The 15,440-nt window shown below is 53.1% G+C and overlaps 4 protein-coding genes across 4 annotated transcripts; 2 read left to right on the forward strand and 2 right to left on the reverse strand.

The window, feature by feature from the left end:
- Positions 1–512: 512 nt before the first annotated feature.
- Positions 513–1,325, reverse strand: J7T55_006576 (integral membrane; the record flags this gene model as incomplete). Its single annotated transcript, XM_053130191.1, has 1 exon — positions 513–1,325. The coding sequence occupies one exon, from the start codon at positions 1,323–1,325 to the stop codon at positions 513–515; it is 813 nt and encodes a 270-aa protein (XP_053001340.1).
- A 5,753-nt stretch (positions 1,326–7,078) lies between these two features.
- On the forward strand, positions 7,079–8,835 carry J7T55_006577 (mfs monosaccharide; the record flags this gene model as incomplete). The annotated part of the gene is made up of 2 exons (XM_053130202.1): positions 7,079–8,347; positions 8,413–8,835. 2 exons carry the CDS (start codon positions 7,079–7,081, stop codon positions 8,833–8,835), a joined length of 1,692 nt encoding a protein of 563 aa, XP_053001341.1.
- Positions 8,836–11,490: 2,655 nt separating this feature from the next.
- On the forward strand, positions 11,491–12,772 carry J7T55_006578 (NAD(P)-binding protein-8; the record flags this gene model as incomplete). Its single annotated transcript, XM_053130213.1, has 3 exons — positions 11,491–11,698; positions 11,876–12,581; positions 12,649–12,772. 3 exons carry the CDS (start codon positions 11,491–11,493, stop codon positions 12,770–12,772), a joined length of 1,038 nt encoding a protein of 345 aa, XP_053001342.1.
- A 285-nt stretch (positions 12,773–13,057) lies between these two features.
- Positions 13,058–13,702, reverse strand: J7T55_006579 (guanylate kinase; the record flags this gene model as incomplete). The annotated part of the gene is made up of 1 exon (XM_053130224.1): positions 13,058–13,702. The coding sequence occupies one exon, from the start codon at positions 13,700–13,702 to the stop codon at positions 13,058–13,060; it is 645 nt and encodes a 214-aa protein (XP_053001343.1).
- Positions 13,703–15,440: the final 1,738 nt, after the last annotated feature.

A 15,440-nucleotide genomic window follows, 5' to 3' on the forward strand; every position in this document is an offset into this window, starting at 1 on the left:
ATTTTGATTTTAGATATGTTGACATTCTTTTCAGTTGAAAATTTATATCATAGTCAATATAATCAATATTTATATTCACATATAACAGCTATGCGTGTAAGTTTACTTCCTTCTTCTGAACTAACATCGATGTCATGCCAGCCTTAACGGTCGATGCTTTGTGGTGTATCGCCTGCTATTTTACGCAAGTCGAAGCCCGGCGCAATTTGAAGCCCCCATTTTACTTTTACTTGGTTCATATCTTTGCCCTACCCAGCTCGACGTCACGAGATCGCTGCTTACTGGAATTGTGGACTTGAGAGCGTTGTCACTCTCACCTACAGCATTTGTGCTACGAACTGCGAAATTAGGCACTAAAATGAGCGGCACATGATATATCAGTAGGAACAAAGCATGCATTGTGTTGCAGAGACCAACAGGTTCTGGCACCGACGAAACCAGGGAAAATTCCATTCTAAACACGCAAGAGCGCAAGGCCTTGCAGCGTTCTGAATCAACGCCACAAGAGCCGCCTAGTTAGTCTTAGCCTTGACAACCCGATCCCACCGCCGGTACGCAGGCACGCCCTCCAGGAACGTGTTTCCCACCCACAGGCACCACACCTTGGAGCCGCGGGGCACACCGGCCGGGGCAAGACGCGAGCGATCCATCCACCAAGCCTCGGCAACGTGGATGCCCAGCACGAGGAGGAAGATCGACTCGACGATCCAGATAAAGCCCACGGGGCCCTGGGGGAAGCGGACGGCCTCCAGGGCGCGCCAGGGCGGCGACCCGGGGGTCACGAGCCCGCCGTAGACCAGGCCGGCGCACAGGAAGTAGAAAGACACGCCCGCGAAGCTGATCCAGTCCGTGCCTTGCGGCGGCACGTAGCGCGGGGCCGCGGGCAGTGCGCCGGAGCCGGAGCTGGAGCCCGGGGCTGGAGCGGGGGCGTGGCTCGCCTCCTCGGCGACGTCGAGCCCCAGGGCCGTCCTCGCGTCTGCGGTCATGGCCACCAGCCTCGCCCTGCGGTCGTCCCAGCTGTCCATGGGAGGGGCGAAGGGGACGGTGTGCACGCCCGAGGCGGAGCGGATGGTCATGGCCTTGAGGTCGAGGTCGAGCAACTCTGCGTCGGCGGCCTGGGAGGCTGATAGGTGGGAGAAGTGCCGCAGGATGGCGGACATGTCGTCGGTGTGGTCCTTGTTCATGTGGGTTATTGTGCGAGTTTTTGAGACGGGGTCGATGCTGGGGGCTGTTGCGGTGACGGGTGCAGGTGGCGTGGGCTGGGTGACTGGTGTGCCTGATCGTGAGCGCGCCTGAGCTGCGGCTGCGGAGCGGGTGGTGACCATTTTGGTGGTTTAGATGAGGGCTGTGGGAGGATGGATGAGGCTGATTACGACTTGCAATGGAATGGAAATGTCAATAGATGATCTCATGGATTGTATACGAGGTCAATGCGAGATGCAGCGGGATCAGTAGGACCGTGTAGGTGGTGGTGGTGGTGGTGGTGGTGGTGTTGGAGCATGGATGGCCTGCTGTGGGATGGGTGGTGCTCGCGGGAGTAGTCGGGTGCTGTAAAATCTGTGAGGACCCCTGTCGTGTGCCCTGCTGCTCCATGTGGGGATGCAGCTGAGCAACCTTTGGGAGTGTGGGGGTTGGGGGGTTGCCTGGGGATGTCCGCCCACCAGTTCGTTCGACATTCATCAGCGACACTTGCCGCATTTTTGAGATACGCCTTGATGCAACCCACAACAGCCTGCTGTCACGATCAGAGCAGCTACATTCCGAGGAATTGAATAATGGCTGCAGCGCACGGGTACTTTGTGTGTCCCAATTGACCTCCCTAGAATTGATTTTGGTGCTGTGGACAACGCACAAACAAGCGAATGGGCGGGAAAATTACTGCCAGTAATTCTTGTGCTCAAGGCCCAGGCCCAGACCATGTCGACATCACCTCGAGCGCTGGTAGGAACCAGGAGAATCTCTCAGGTTGGTTAGTCCCACGGCAGCATCGACGGACGGCCGACCTCCCTACCTGGTCGGTCGGCCCGTCCGCCTGCATTCTGCAGACGACCTCGGGACAACTAGGTAGAAGTGTCCTGGTCCAGGAAAAGGGCGTTCCCTAATGTAATATAGAAAGGGGCCGCCCCCACGCTCAAGAGCCCAGCACCCCGGCTGGGGTTTGCTCTCGGTTCACTCTCGACCTGGGGGCGCCGCCGACTTCCCCAGAATTCCAAGCACGACGACTGGTTCCCGAGGTTGTGCCCCAGACACGACTAGACTCTGATTTCTTCAAGCCCACGAGACCGTCCAGGTACCCACCTCTGCTCTTCTCTGTTGTGCTCTGCTCTGCCTGGCCGGTTGTGCCGTAGTCTTCTCTTCCTCTCTCCTCCATCCTCTCACTATCTTTCTTCCTTCCTCCTTCTTTTCAGCCTGACACCCGTCTTCTCCCTCCAATGCGTACCATGATGGTCTGTCTCCCGTCGGCATCATCATCGTCTCGCGGACAATCTTGAGAGGACATTTCGTCCATTCCAAGTCACCTTTCCACCCTCCAGCCACAAATCAGGCATCTGCAGGCCAGCAACCCGAGGCGTAAGCTGTGCCTCTTTCCCAAGTACTCAACATCTTCGTCTCTGGCAGTGTGTCACCACTGTGATACCATATCATGGCGTCCGGTACCAAAAATGCGCCTTCTGTCCACCAGATCAGCCGCTCACTTGAGTAGCCATGTTGATGCGGCAATCGCCGAGGACCACCACCCTTTTCAAACCCAATCGCTCCAAGGGATGTCGTATGCAGCACACTCGACACCTGGTCATGTCCTCAAAGACGACCAACGTGATATGAGCAGTTTTGGTCCCGTCTGTTGCAGTTGAAAGGGGAAAGACGCGTTGTGGCCTCGAATACCTTAGCAGGAACCGTTGACCATGATGCTGTTGAGAAATTCATGCCAAAAGAAGGCCTCAACTGTGAGGCTGTTCAAGTATCGTCATGCTGAAGCACTGGAACCCAGCGCGGTGGCAAGCTACAGCTCTGCGTAGCATGGACGGATCTGGGAAACGTTTCGCACGTTTTACCTACCTCACGCGACATAAGCCCGGAATAGCTTTGGCCGATCTCGTTCAGGGCAATATCAACTGTGCGAAGAGCTTGTACTGCCGCCATACTCACATCAAAAAGAGTGGAACTGGGCTTTGGGACGGATGAGTCCTCTCAAGCTGAACCTCCGAGGGTAAGTTTTCGTCCTTCTGGTAGCCTCCCTTATCCTCAAGAGAATAGTTAGCTGACTGAGCCCAGACGTTGCGCTCTTCAACTCATGTGTTGTTGATAGGTGGATAGTCCGAATCTATAGCGAGGTTGATACAGGGAAATGTTTTCTCCGCTAATGGAAACATGCAGTGATGCACTGAACCAGATCCCCGGAAGACCGATCGGCGAGTGTGCTCCACCTCAGCTGCGAGATAAATCATCGAGACGGATGTGAGAGTCGATCGTCCACGGCGGTATGATGCGAAACAGTGGAATTCACGCCAATATCGATATCTTCACCTTCGAGCCCAGCCCTCCATCTCATTTCATTCGAGATGAGAGGCGACTGAAGGCATGTCCACCAAGTGTCCAGCTTTACAAATCACGCGACCATACCATTTGACTACGCCTGGCCCGATCACCGACGACACGTGGCCCGAGTGTTAGGAGGCCGGAATCACGCAGACATGCCACAGTTACTGCCACAACAGTCTACCTAGAGCATAGTCTCCAATGGTGGACGTATTATGTCAACTAATGCAGTTGCTGCTTGGGACGACACCGTGCGATGAAAAGGACACAGTCGATCACAACATCTCATCAGCAAACTTGGCCGATCTGCAGGCAGGCCATGTTGTCCACTGTGGCCAACTTGTCCCGGCAAGGTCACATCTGTGCCCTGGTCAAAATTGGGGCGAAGACAATGGTGGAGCTGCCTGTGCAATGCGGCCATCTTCCGCTGACTTTGGCAGCATGCGTCGCAGCGACGGATCGAGGCGAGATCCTTGCGACCTCAGGATCACCAACACTATAGATCTTATGGCCACGGTGGACAAGCAGTACTTGCCATGTTGTCCTGCTGTGCTGTCCCAATGTCCGAAAATATGGCTGTTTCTGGGAATCAAGCAGTTTCCGACAAGGAAGGGGCTGCTCAGCTGACATGGCATGCAGGATGGGCATGGCTTCACCGCGCTGGGGCTGAGTTGTTCGAAATCTGGGAATCGAGGACGACAAGGTCACAACCAAGACCCGCATAAACCGAGCAATGCAACGAGAACCTTCGTCAACGGCAGAGAAAACTCAGAGATAAGCTTCAGCATCCAACTATGGTGTCAGATGGCGTTCCACTATGTGTGATGTGCAGACTCTGCCCACCACAACACTGCATCAAGTCTCCACGTCTGTTCTCACGCTGTCGACTTCACCAATTTGACTCATTCGAAAAGCCTATAAAGAGGGTGCCAGCCCACGCGTTGCTCGAAGGGTTGCGATGGCTACGTGCGACTCACCCTTCACGTAGCGGCACGGACACTGCTGGTAGCACTAGCACTGAATCGAATTCCAATTACGACACGGCCAATACTGGATCGACCATTCCCAGCATCGTTCGAGGACAAAATCCATGGAGTCCTGACGAAGAAAATCCGGCATTTCACGGTCACTTCGAATCGAACGACCGAGGCAGAATAGGTAATGGCAGGTGTTATTACATGGTGGCATCTGGCTGGCGATAGTGTGTGATGGGATCAGGCGAGCCACACGATCGAACCTCGGGCGCAAAATGGGAACCGCTAGCTTAGGGAATTGGATGCTAGCCAGCTGTCCAGTTCCTGTTACCGTCACGACTGGGTCAGTCATCCCGCGGCCTCGCCGTCAGTCTTCCGGGTCTCCTCGTCCGGCCCAACCCACCGACGTGTAGTCGCTGTCGCTCCCTGCAAGTACAGGTACTTCCAGACAATGTCGGGCAATCTCCGCCAAAAGCGTGCAGACTGTGCAGGACGCGCCTCAGGACCAACGCCGCTGCTTTGCGGTCGCTGTTCAGTTGAGGAAGCAACACCAGCAAAGAGACAGAAACCGCGACAGCTTACTTGCTGCTTCGTCGAGCCTCTCAATCGTGACGGTTGACGATGATTCTGATGAGATAGGATACACTGCAAGTGCAGCCAAACGCTGTCATGCCGTTGTCGGCCATACAGGCAGTCCACTGTGGAAAGGGGTTAGGGGTCCGGCGATTTTCTCGCGGCGACACTCGGCGGGATACGACGTCGGCGGAATATGCACTGTCTCCCAACAGTTTTCTCTGTAATCCACGCGGTGACCCTCGCTGCATCAGAATTGCGGGATTTCAGAATAAATGCTTATTTGAAATGCCTAGAGTTGCATTCATGTGGGAAAGAAGCGGCCAAGGAATATCAATATCCTACGTCAGTCAGGCTTGGGCTGTTTCTTGGAAACAGGCGGCATTTTTGGTCTTTATCCCTGGTGACGATGCAAACATCCAGCCCGCCGTGTTTCCCGGCACGGGGCCACAATCGTATTGACAGGCCCAGCCAGGGAGGTGCCTGCTGGCGTGGCGCTGCCATCGCCCTCGCTCTTCCGAGTCTCAGGCGAAGGACGTACCATCTCGGAGGCTCTGCGGCTCAAAATTTGATCCTCATGGGTCCCTAGCGAGATCCGACTCTCCCGACCAAACGGGCCGTTTGACGGGTCTCAAAGTGGGTACTACCACACGGCATCTGGTCGTCTCTGATGTAATCTTCAGGACGCTGGCGGGAGCCGCCTCGGCATTCGTGACTTGGCAGCTTGGCCCCACGCAACGACATCTCTCTGAGCCCCAGTTTAATCAGCCGGTCTCGTTGACTCTTGCAGGGACGGCGATCGTCCGAGTTCCAGATCGGACGACTCGTAGTAGCCACTCCTGTCTCTCGTTCCATGCCGCGCAAATTCGTGAAGCAACCTGATCAAGCTCTTCGAACTGCCTCGAGTCAGTCGGTGGCGTGCACAAGTTGGACAGCACACAAACTTCACCAGACTCCTGAGCTGCACACTCTGCTGGTTACGTCACAGCTCTCTTCTACTATGTACACGGTACGATCCTGCAATAAGCGGTTCGTGCTTGCGCTGGTAATTTTTCGGTCGTTCCTCGTAGTATCAAACCCCGGACCCTGGCAATGGAACCGTGGGGGTGTCGTCGAGATGAGGCTGATCTAATCAAGCCACCATCTGGAGAACCACGCCTCTGCACGATGCCGGCTCGGCTCAGCCTCCGAGCTACTTGTGACTAGACACGACCGCGCCCGCGCCCGTCTGGCCTCAACAACAAACTGATGTTCCCGTGATGGCACGTCGTGTTGCATTCCTGTGCAGCTTGTGCAGGATGCTATCCTCTCCGGGGAGGCTGGCGGGCAATCATGCGACCCTCGCCGGCCCATCGCCAGAGGTAGCGGTTTATTTTCTTTCTTTCGGGCGTACTCTCGGCGCGGACATTCTGCGGATGATGAGAGATCTCCAGGTCGAGATCCGCAAAAAGTTTTGTGCATCTCCACAAGGTTCATCGCCCAGACCGTGACGATCATTCCAGGCCTTTGGCTCTCGACCATGGCACCCGGGCCGCCTGGTCGCACGCCAAACCATCATGGCGGCCAGGAGGGTTCCGCTGGACCCGCCCGATTTATCTGTGGTGACAATGCAATGTTTTGTCACCCCACGGCACCGACAACCTGGTCGGTCACGCTCCCCAAACTGGGTGCCCCGGTGGTACTTCTCCAGTGTCTCCATGATACTAGCCCATGGAGAAGACTACGGAGGTCTGGAGTCACCCTCGTGATGTGCCCACAGAAGCCACCATGGAATTAATCCCCAGCCCATAAAAGCTCTTGATCCCGCTATAGTGTTGGTGCTTGGACATCATCACGATCAGGCTCATACCTCACATATCTAAACACCTTCATCCCCCAGATCTAAATCTACATCTTTCCCCTCGAGTTCTACTCGACATCCCGCTGCTTTGCGACACCAACAACACCAACAACGCGTGTATCGCACGGACAATACAATATCACCCACAGCCATGTCTGCGGCAGAAACACCGGCCAGCGGTGCCTCAACACCACCAAATGGCCACAATGAGAAGGAGACCGGCGTCAACGACTATGCCGGCAACTACCCCCCAGTCAAGGTTCTCAACCTCAGGGTCACCGTCATGGGCCTACTTGTCTCTCTTGGTGGTTTCATCTTCGGATGGGAAGGTGGTTCCATCTCTGGATACACACAAATGGCCAACTTCAGGGAACACTTCGGTGACACCCAGAAGAACGGCGTTCTGAGTCTCGGTAACGTTCGGCAAGGTCTGATGGTCGCTATGCTCTGCGCTGGCTGCCTGGTTGGCGCTCTGGTCTCTGCCCCCATCGCCGATCAGTTCGGCCGCAAGTTCTCCATCACCTTCTGGTGCATCATCTACATCGTCGGCAACATCGTGTGCATTACTACTCAGGACAAATGGTACCAGATCGTCCTGGGCCGTCTCATTGACGGCTTCGGCATCGGCGCTCTCTCCGTCCTGACGCCAATGTACCAGTCCGAGACCGCGCCCCGCCAAGCCCGTGGTGCTCTCGTCTCCGCCTACCAGCTGTTCATCACCCTCGGTATCTTCGTCGCTTACTGTGTCAACTACGGCACCGAGGCCATCTCATCTGAGGCCTCATGGCGCATTACCATGGGTGTCGGTTTCATCGCCCCGGCCATCATGGGTGCCGGTATGTTGACCATGCGCGAGTCCCCCCGATGGCAGTACCGCCGTGGTGGAGAGGCCGAGGCCGCCCAGACCCTGGCTCTTATCTCCAACGTCTCCCCTGACCACCCCGAGGTCCAGCGTGAGCTTGGTGAGATCCGCGAGAAGTTCGAGGCTGAGGTCGCCGGTGGTGAGCCCAAGTGGTTTGAGATCTTCACGGCTCCAGCTATGCTCCGTCGTGTCCTCGTCGGTATGGCCCTGCAGGCTCTTCAGCAGCTCACTGGCGCCAACTTCTTCTTCTACTACGGTACCCAGATCTTCTCCTCCGTCGGTATCTCGAACTCTTACATCACCTCTATGATCCTCGGTGCCGTCAACGTCTTCTCCACTTTCGGTGGTCTGTATGTCGGTCAGAAGTTCGGTCGCCGTATCTCCATGATCATCGGCGGTGTCTGGATGTTCCTGTGGCTCATCATCTTCGCCTCCTTGGGCTCGTTCGCCTTGTACCCTGACAACAACCCCAACGATGCCAACGCCCGCACCAACTCCTCCGTTGGTTCCGCCATGATTGCCTCCGCCTGTTTCTTCATCGTCGGCTTCGCTGTTACTGTAAGTTTCTACATACCCCAAAAATGCCTTCCTGAGATCGTATCCGCTAACTGGTGCAAAAATAGTGGGGACCTCTTGTCTGGGCTATCGTCGGTGAAATGTTCCCATCCCGCTACCGTGCCGTCGCCATGGCTCTCTGCACCGCCGCCAACTGGCTGTGGAACTTCCTCATCTCCTTCTTCACCCCCTGGATCACCGCCGCCATTGGCTACCGCTACGGATACGTCTTCGCCGGCTGCTGCTTCCTCGGTGTCTTGATCACCTTCTTCTTCGTCAACGAGTCTCAAGGCCGCTCCCTCGAGGAGGTCGACTCCATGTACGTCCTTGGAGTCATCCCCTGGAAGTCCAAGTCCTGGAAGCCCCTCGACGAGCCCGTCAACACCGACAGCATGCACTTCAAGCCTGGCGCGCGCGACTTCCACAAGGGCGAGACCCCCAACGCCGGACACCACGACGGAGAGGACTCCGGCCCCAGCAATGCTGTCTAAAGAGAGACGAGAAGAATTAAACCCCCCTCCCAAATGAGAATGTGTGTGTGGATTAATGAACGACGCGACCACAAATGGTCCTCAGGTGTACGAGGACGACATCATGAATCAACGAGTGGAAGAGAATCCTCAACGGAACGAGGATTGTGAAGTCCAGAAGAAGGGACTTATATGTATATATGTATTTTTTGGGAGACGTGCTACTACTGTTTTATAATGGTCCTGTACCACCACACACTGCCTTCTAGGCAAAAACGAGTTATCAGATACCCCTTTGGAGAAAAATGATATCTGGCTTTGAGTCACTGCTGAAGAGAAGAAATTCTCGCTGTTTTTGTCTGTTCCTCTTTTTTTGTGATCCACGTCTTTTCTCGCATGCTTTTGCAAGGCCACGTCAAGAATGTGACGTGGGGCAGATAGGCAGACCGGTCAGAGGCCCGCTGCCCTCAAGCGTGATGATAAGAGCTTCTGATAGAACTCGCTGTCATGTTTGGTCAAGTACGCGGTGGCTGTCTCTTTCCGACGTGCTCGGGTGCCTCGCGTTTGCTTCGCGCGAGCGCAAGGGTGATGAGATTAATTGATCGCCATGTGCTTTGCAGCACGGAGGGGGGCAATTTCGGCGAAATCTTTGGTTTCGAAACAGCCTGGAAAACAAGCAAGAAGCTAGGAATTCGGGGCCTGTGTCGCTGAGATACGAGTGCGTGCCAAGGTGTGCCTGGTTCGCATCGTACCGTGCGTTTCCTGTTCTTGGTCACGGAAATAATCCGAGCGTCTCCACCTCAGCCCTACGCTAGAAGCGCCGAGACAGTTTGACAGCTTGCGTGGCTGGACTCTGTTGGACTGTGTGGGGGCCGTCTGTCTCCTTTTGGACGGCGAAGTGCGCCGTCGCAAGCCTAGTTTAGCACTTGTTGCTGCTTCACAGCTCGTGGGCAGTTCTTCACTAGGAACTGCGACGGATGTACGCAAGTATTTGCGCTTGAACTTAGCGTATTTTGTTGAACTGTGTAATGCTCGCTCCGAGTGACTAGGTGTGGAGAGAGCACAGGATGTCGTGCAGTGTAAAGGTAGTGACTCGATTTTGAGCTTGAGGACGTGTTTGCAGCAGTAGGGAGCGGCGGGTCGGGTATCGAAACTGTGTGGCCTACATAGAGAACGGGCGATTTGATCCCTACCATCACGCAGTCATCAAGAGGTAAGTCACCTCAGGGTTGAACGAGCAAACATGCCCTATTGTTCTTATAGTGAACTTAAAGTCAAGTGGCCATTTAGTTGGTCATTAATGACATCCTATTAGTGGCACCCGGCTTGTGTTCGTGTCACATCATGTTTGCGAGCACGAGGCGGAACGCAAGAGAATGCCGCACTGGTGCCACTTGTTACGCCATCGCCAAATTCCTCAGCCAAGTCCTCCGTCAATACGCTGCCTGCATCAAGACTTCCACAAGCGCCCAGGGATTCACGTCCAGCTTGAAGGTGGGGGGTAGGGGTTGAAGATAATCAGACGCTCCGAATCTGCTCAGCCCACAATTCACATGAAATCCATTGTCGGTGTTTGGACGATTAACTCATAGAGAAAGCCACTTAACTCATAGAGAAAGCCACTTAACTCATAGAGAAAGCCACTTAACTCATAGAGAAAGCCACCTGGGTTACCAGATTGAGACACGTTGATCACACAGCCATGCTCACTTGGATAGACATTTGCAGACAACCATTCCAGTGTCGAATCTATATATATTATTAATAGATATATCGTCATTTTTTATAGTGAATGTCTCGAATGCGCTTGATGAGTAATCCATGAATACTCTGTGTGCGAGTCTCATGAATATAGGAGTAAGATATTCAACGTCGACAGCTGTGTTCAATGCCATGATGAGCCCGGCGAAATATCTTCACCCCAGTAATTGTCTGTCCTGCTTAGCGACGCTAATCAGATGAAATATGGTCTCCTGTATGGTAAAAGGTAGCTTGGGCTTAACAATCCCAGAGGAAAACTATTTCGCAAACAAAAATGCAGAAGGGTAGTACCTAGAGCACCTGATTACAAGGCTATTTTACTCCTGAACGCGCCAAAAGGTTCGATAACGACGCTCATCATTATCCAAATATCGGCCTATCGGTCCGTCAATTTACATCTAGCCTGAAATTGAAGTGAAGCGCAAAAGGTCCCAAGGAAGTTATCCAGGAGTTGACAGCAGCCGGGCAGTACCTTCGCGTTTCGAAGGCGGTTGTCCAAGCGCCGTAAATTTGGCAGATTTACCCATGCCGCTCACGACCAAAATCCCCTGGTCCTAGAATTTTCCTCGATCCTGCGCTTGTCAAATATGCAGTTGGTCTTTCTCTATCTTGCCATTGGGCGAATAACGGTAGCGCGGATGTAGGACTAATGAAGAGCCCCGCAATCCTGAATCCTGAAGGCTTGGGATGCACCAGTACCCTTCAAGCACTGGATGGCATCTATCTGCTAACCGGATGATATGTCTCTGGCCCGTCAATCCACGGTCGAAACTTTTTCCAAACCTACTCCGCTGATCCCTTTATGATCTTCTGTACAGAATTGGTAAAGTAAATATCGCCGATCTTGAGAGTGCTACGAGCCACTACGTTTATAAGAGCTCTCGCCTCGTGTTACAATCTTCGCGTTTTGACGTGATGGCCCAGCCTCCCAAATTTGACTTAACTCCAGAACAGCAAGCAAGCAACCTGGAGTATTTTCGCCACCAGCTCTTCGAAACTTGCCCAGCAACCACTCAGAAAGACGTCGATCTCAATGGCAAGACAGCAATACTGACTGGTGCCAATGGCGGTATCGGAGTGGAGTGCGCCCGTCAGCTTCTTGACCTGGGCTTAAACAAGCTCAGTAAGTGAATAATCTTGTTTCGGCTTGATCGTCTTGTGCATCTTCCGGTGATTTAAAAGTGCAGAATTGCTCTCAGGAAGTGTATAGCGGTAGAGAATGCAGGTTGAAGGAGCGCACTATCCAAGCTTCTGCTTACAAATGGGTTTCAAGTACTTGCTGTACGAGAAGAATCGAAAGGCGAGGCTGCTCTCGAGAAGATATCCACTGGCACCGGACGAAAGCTCTCACACGGGCAGGTAGAAATATGGAAGCTCGACATGTCGTCTTACGGAGCAATCATGAACTTTGCTGAGCGCGCAAGTGCCCTTGATCGACTCAACATCGTGATCCTTAACGCTGGTGTGTATAGAATCAATATGGAGCTCAACCCTTCGACGGGCCACGAAGAAGACGTTCAGATCAATTACCTGTCCACCACCCTCCTCGTCCTGCTGTTCATCAGGCTGTTCAAGTCCATGAGAGAGTCCGGTTCAATATCCACAGCCGGGCGCATTGTTATTGTGACCTCGGACCTGGCTGCTTGGGCGAAGTTTCCCGAAAGACACGCAGATCCTTTGCTCCCTGCGCTAGACAAGAAACCAGCAAAGTGGGACATGGCTGAGCGTTATAGCACCTCAAAACTCTTGTTCCAGCTCTTTCTCTCCGAGTTGATCAAGGTGGTGCCCTCTTCCACAGTTGTCATCAACGCGGCCAACCCTGGGTTCTGCTATGGAACAAGCTTGGCCCGTGACGCAAACGGCACGATACTCGGCCTCGTCGTCTTCATCATGTCTCGCATCATCGGCCACTCCTCTGCCATTGGTGCTCGAGCGGTGATTGACGCCGCTGTGAACAAGGGACAGGAGTCTCACGGCGAGTATGTGGAAGGTGGCAAGCTGAGACCGTGAGTAATACCCTGCCACATCGGTTGGAATATATTCTATCAGTACTAATCTAGTTTGAATCCTTAGTTCGGCTCCAATCATATACACTGCTGAGGGTGAGCAAATTGCGAAACGACTTTGGAGAGAGACAATGGAGGAGCTTTCATTTGCTGGCATTGAGGATATTGTGAAAGCTTCTAAGACCACATGATGCAGGTAGTACAAAGTCAAGACTTGTCAATTGCCTCGCAATGTTCGAAAAAACACCACAATTAATTAGTATCGACGGCTTGTAGATTATTAATGCAATCATGACCTTAATTTTCAAGTCATCACTGCGCCAATGTTTTCTAAGCAGCCCACCAGTGTGAACTGTCTATTACTTGGGGTTAAGTATTTGTGAGCAACTAGGCTTATTCTAGAGAAATGCACAGAAAGATATTTTAAGCTTTCATGACCCTTGAAATTCTCAAATGTCTGTCTTTGCAACCTTCAATCATGTCCTCGGTCGACAAACAAACTCATCAAGCTCCTGAAACGCCCTCTCGAGATCATCGTTAGTAATGATTATATCATGAATGCCTGGTGTGACGGCAAACTCAATCTCCGCTCTGGCTTGGGCCAGTCTCTTCTGGACGTCTTCCTCGTTCTCCGTGCCGCGGTGCCTGAGTCGTGCCTCAAGCTCCTCAATGCTGGGCGGTTTGATGAAGACATAACGCGCGTCAACGCCTGCATCCGCCTTCATCTGCTTTATCCCTTCCATTTCGATATCTAACAGGACCACCAATCCTTTGGCTGTCTGGTCTGCAATGGTTTGCTTGCTAGTTCCATAAGAGGACCCACTAAAGAACGCATGTTCTGCGAAGGCGTTTTGAGAGACGAGAGTCGAGAATTCGTGAGCGGATACAAAGTAGTAATTTACGCCTCCGACTTCGCCGGCCCGCGGCTGACGCGTCGTATGCGAGACAGTTGTACCAAACGTGCCCGGGTGTGCGTCCGAAAGCTTTTCAATAAGTGTACCTTTGCCAACACCCGAAGGCCCCGAGATGACAATGGGTCGGAGATTTTGAAGCGGGGCTGCAGAGCGGGATTTTGGCCGAGGTGTGGTCCCGCCCAGGTGGTTCTGAGGAAGCTGGGGCATACTGGCGGCAAATCGGGGCAGTATGTGTAGAATAAGATTCAGGACCTAGAAGCCGTCTTCTCGTGTGGTGAAAACAACCTAGACAGGTGTAGAGCCACTAATCCAAGCTGCCCTCTAGTCTTCAAAGGCCATATGCCTCCCCCAACCCCTCATTTTCCACTCCCGCTCGTATTCTCTCCTCGACTCCTGTTTCCTATCATCGCTATAGAACAATGAGGAGCAATTACAGCTAAAGAGGCAAGAATAGTTGTTCAGGACGCCCTCAGCTACTAATACGGCTTTTGCAAACCACTATAATTCAAGTGATGTAGTTGATATGCGAAACATAGGCATTAGTGGTGGGTAGTGCCCATAAATCTGCTCACCTAGTCCCGATCCACATAGGTATAGGCCACCGGCCATTCCATTCACAAGGGAAATATCCATTCAGATATGGAAGAGTACGATTTCTAACTTGATTGCCTACCTAACTCTCATCGAGACAAAAGAGAGAGCAAAACAAATCGACGCCGGCATGATTCGAACATGCGCCTCCGAGGAGAATAGATAACCAGAATCACTGATGCAGTGATTTCTAGTCTATCGCATTAGACCACTCTGCCACGGCGCCCAGAAGTGAAATTCCTGCGTTTGTGTGGACTCAAGATTCTGTCTAGGATCAGGCGGTGAACAATTGCTTGAGCATCGGTGGAAATCGATCAACACACACACCATGCGTGGGGCGGCAAAATGCCGCTATGGAGATGGCTCCACGGCTCGGTGGTGCATCAGATGGGGTCACGGGGAGCTGGGGTTGGTCCCCGGGAGGTTGGGGTTGGATGATCACTAACATCCATGATCTAAAAAAGAGCACATGAACGCAGCTGTAAATTACTTCGAAGTGGCTCTCGAGGCCGTGGTTGGCCGCAGTGACATGCAGCAGCGCTTCTGCTTGGAGTGAAAGGTGTAGATGCTCTTTTGGGCTTGGACAAAATGTTATAGCCTGGCGGGCTCGAAACCGCAGAAGACCGTCGGCTGAGTAATGAAGGGCCCGAAGATGACTTGTATTGCCCCTGTCACTGTACTAACGGTTTCCATACCAGCTTCTGTCTCTCTCGCCTGAGCCTCAGCGCAAAAGGGAGGAGTTGATGACTCTCAGGTGACGCGCAATAATTGACGCATACTGCGGCGATGCTTTCCTCTTGCATGCTATGGTTTCTGGTTAACGCCAACCTTCTTGAAGTGATAGAACCGAGACTTCCGATCATTTCGGGAGTGGCCAGTACCATGACCGTGGACCTGGCTATCTACGTACGTACGGATTTATCGGCACCACTTCGGGATGGCTACCGAATGGCACTGGATTGTACCTGTGAAAAAAGGTTCTCGGCTTGATCATCAGCGGCGCTTTGTAATCTTGTACCAGAGGGACAGATCCAAGTTTGAAAGACAATGGAACCACATGCAGCCAACGACCAACGGGAGTCTGCTCAGTCAGCACGTGCCGGTCATTTGAAAACGCCGTTGCGTTAGGTTATTAATGGACAGAAGCATTTGAAATAGCGGGAATTGTCCCGCCTGACTGGTGGCACACCAAAAGATCCGGTTTGTCTTGGTCTCAGTCCAAAAGAAATCAGAGTTCTCGCAAGTCTGAAGAAGTTGGGGTCGCTCTCATTGACGGCAATAGCTGAGGGCGGCGTACGGCGAATTGGTATCTTCTAACAGTGTAAACTGTCTTCATTGGGTGACTTCTCGGAAA

This window comes from Diaporthe amygdali, assembly GCF_026229845.1.
Source record: "Diaporthe amygdali strain CAA958 chromosome Unknown NODE_1_length_4327563_cov_65_473760, whole genome shotgun sequence".
NCBI lineage: Eukaryota > Fungi > Ascomycota > Sordariomycetes > Diaporthales > Diaporthaceae > Diaporthe > Diaporthe amygdali.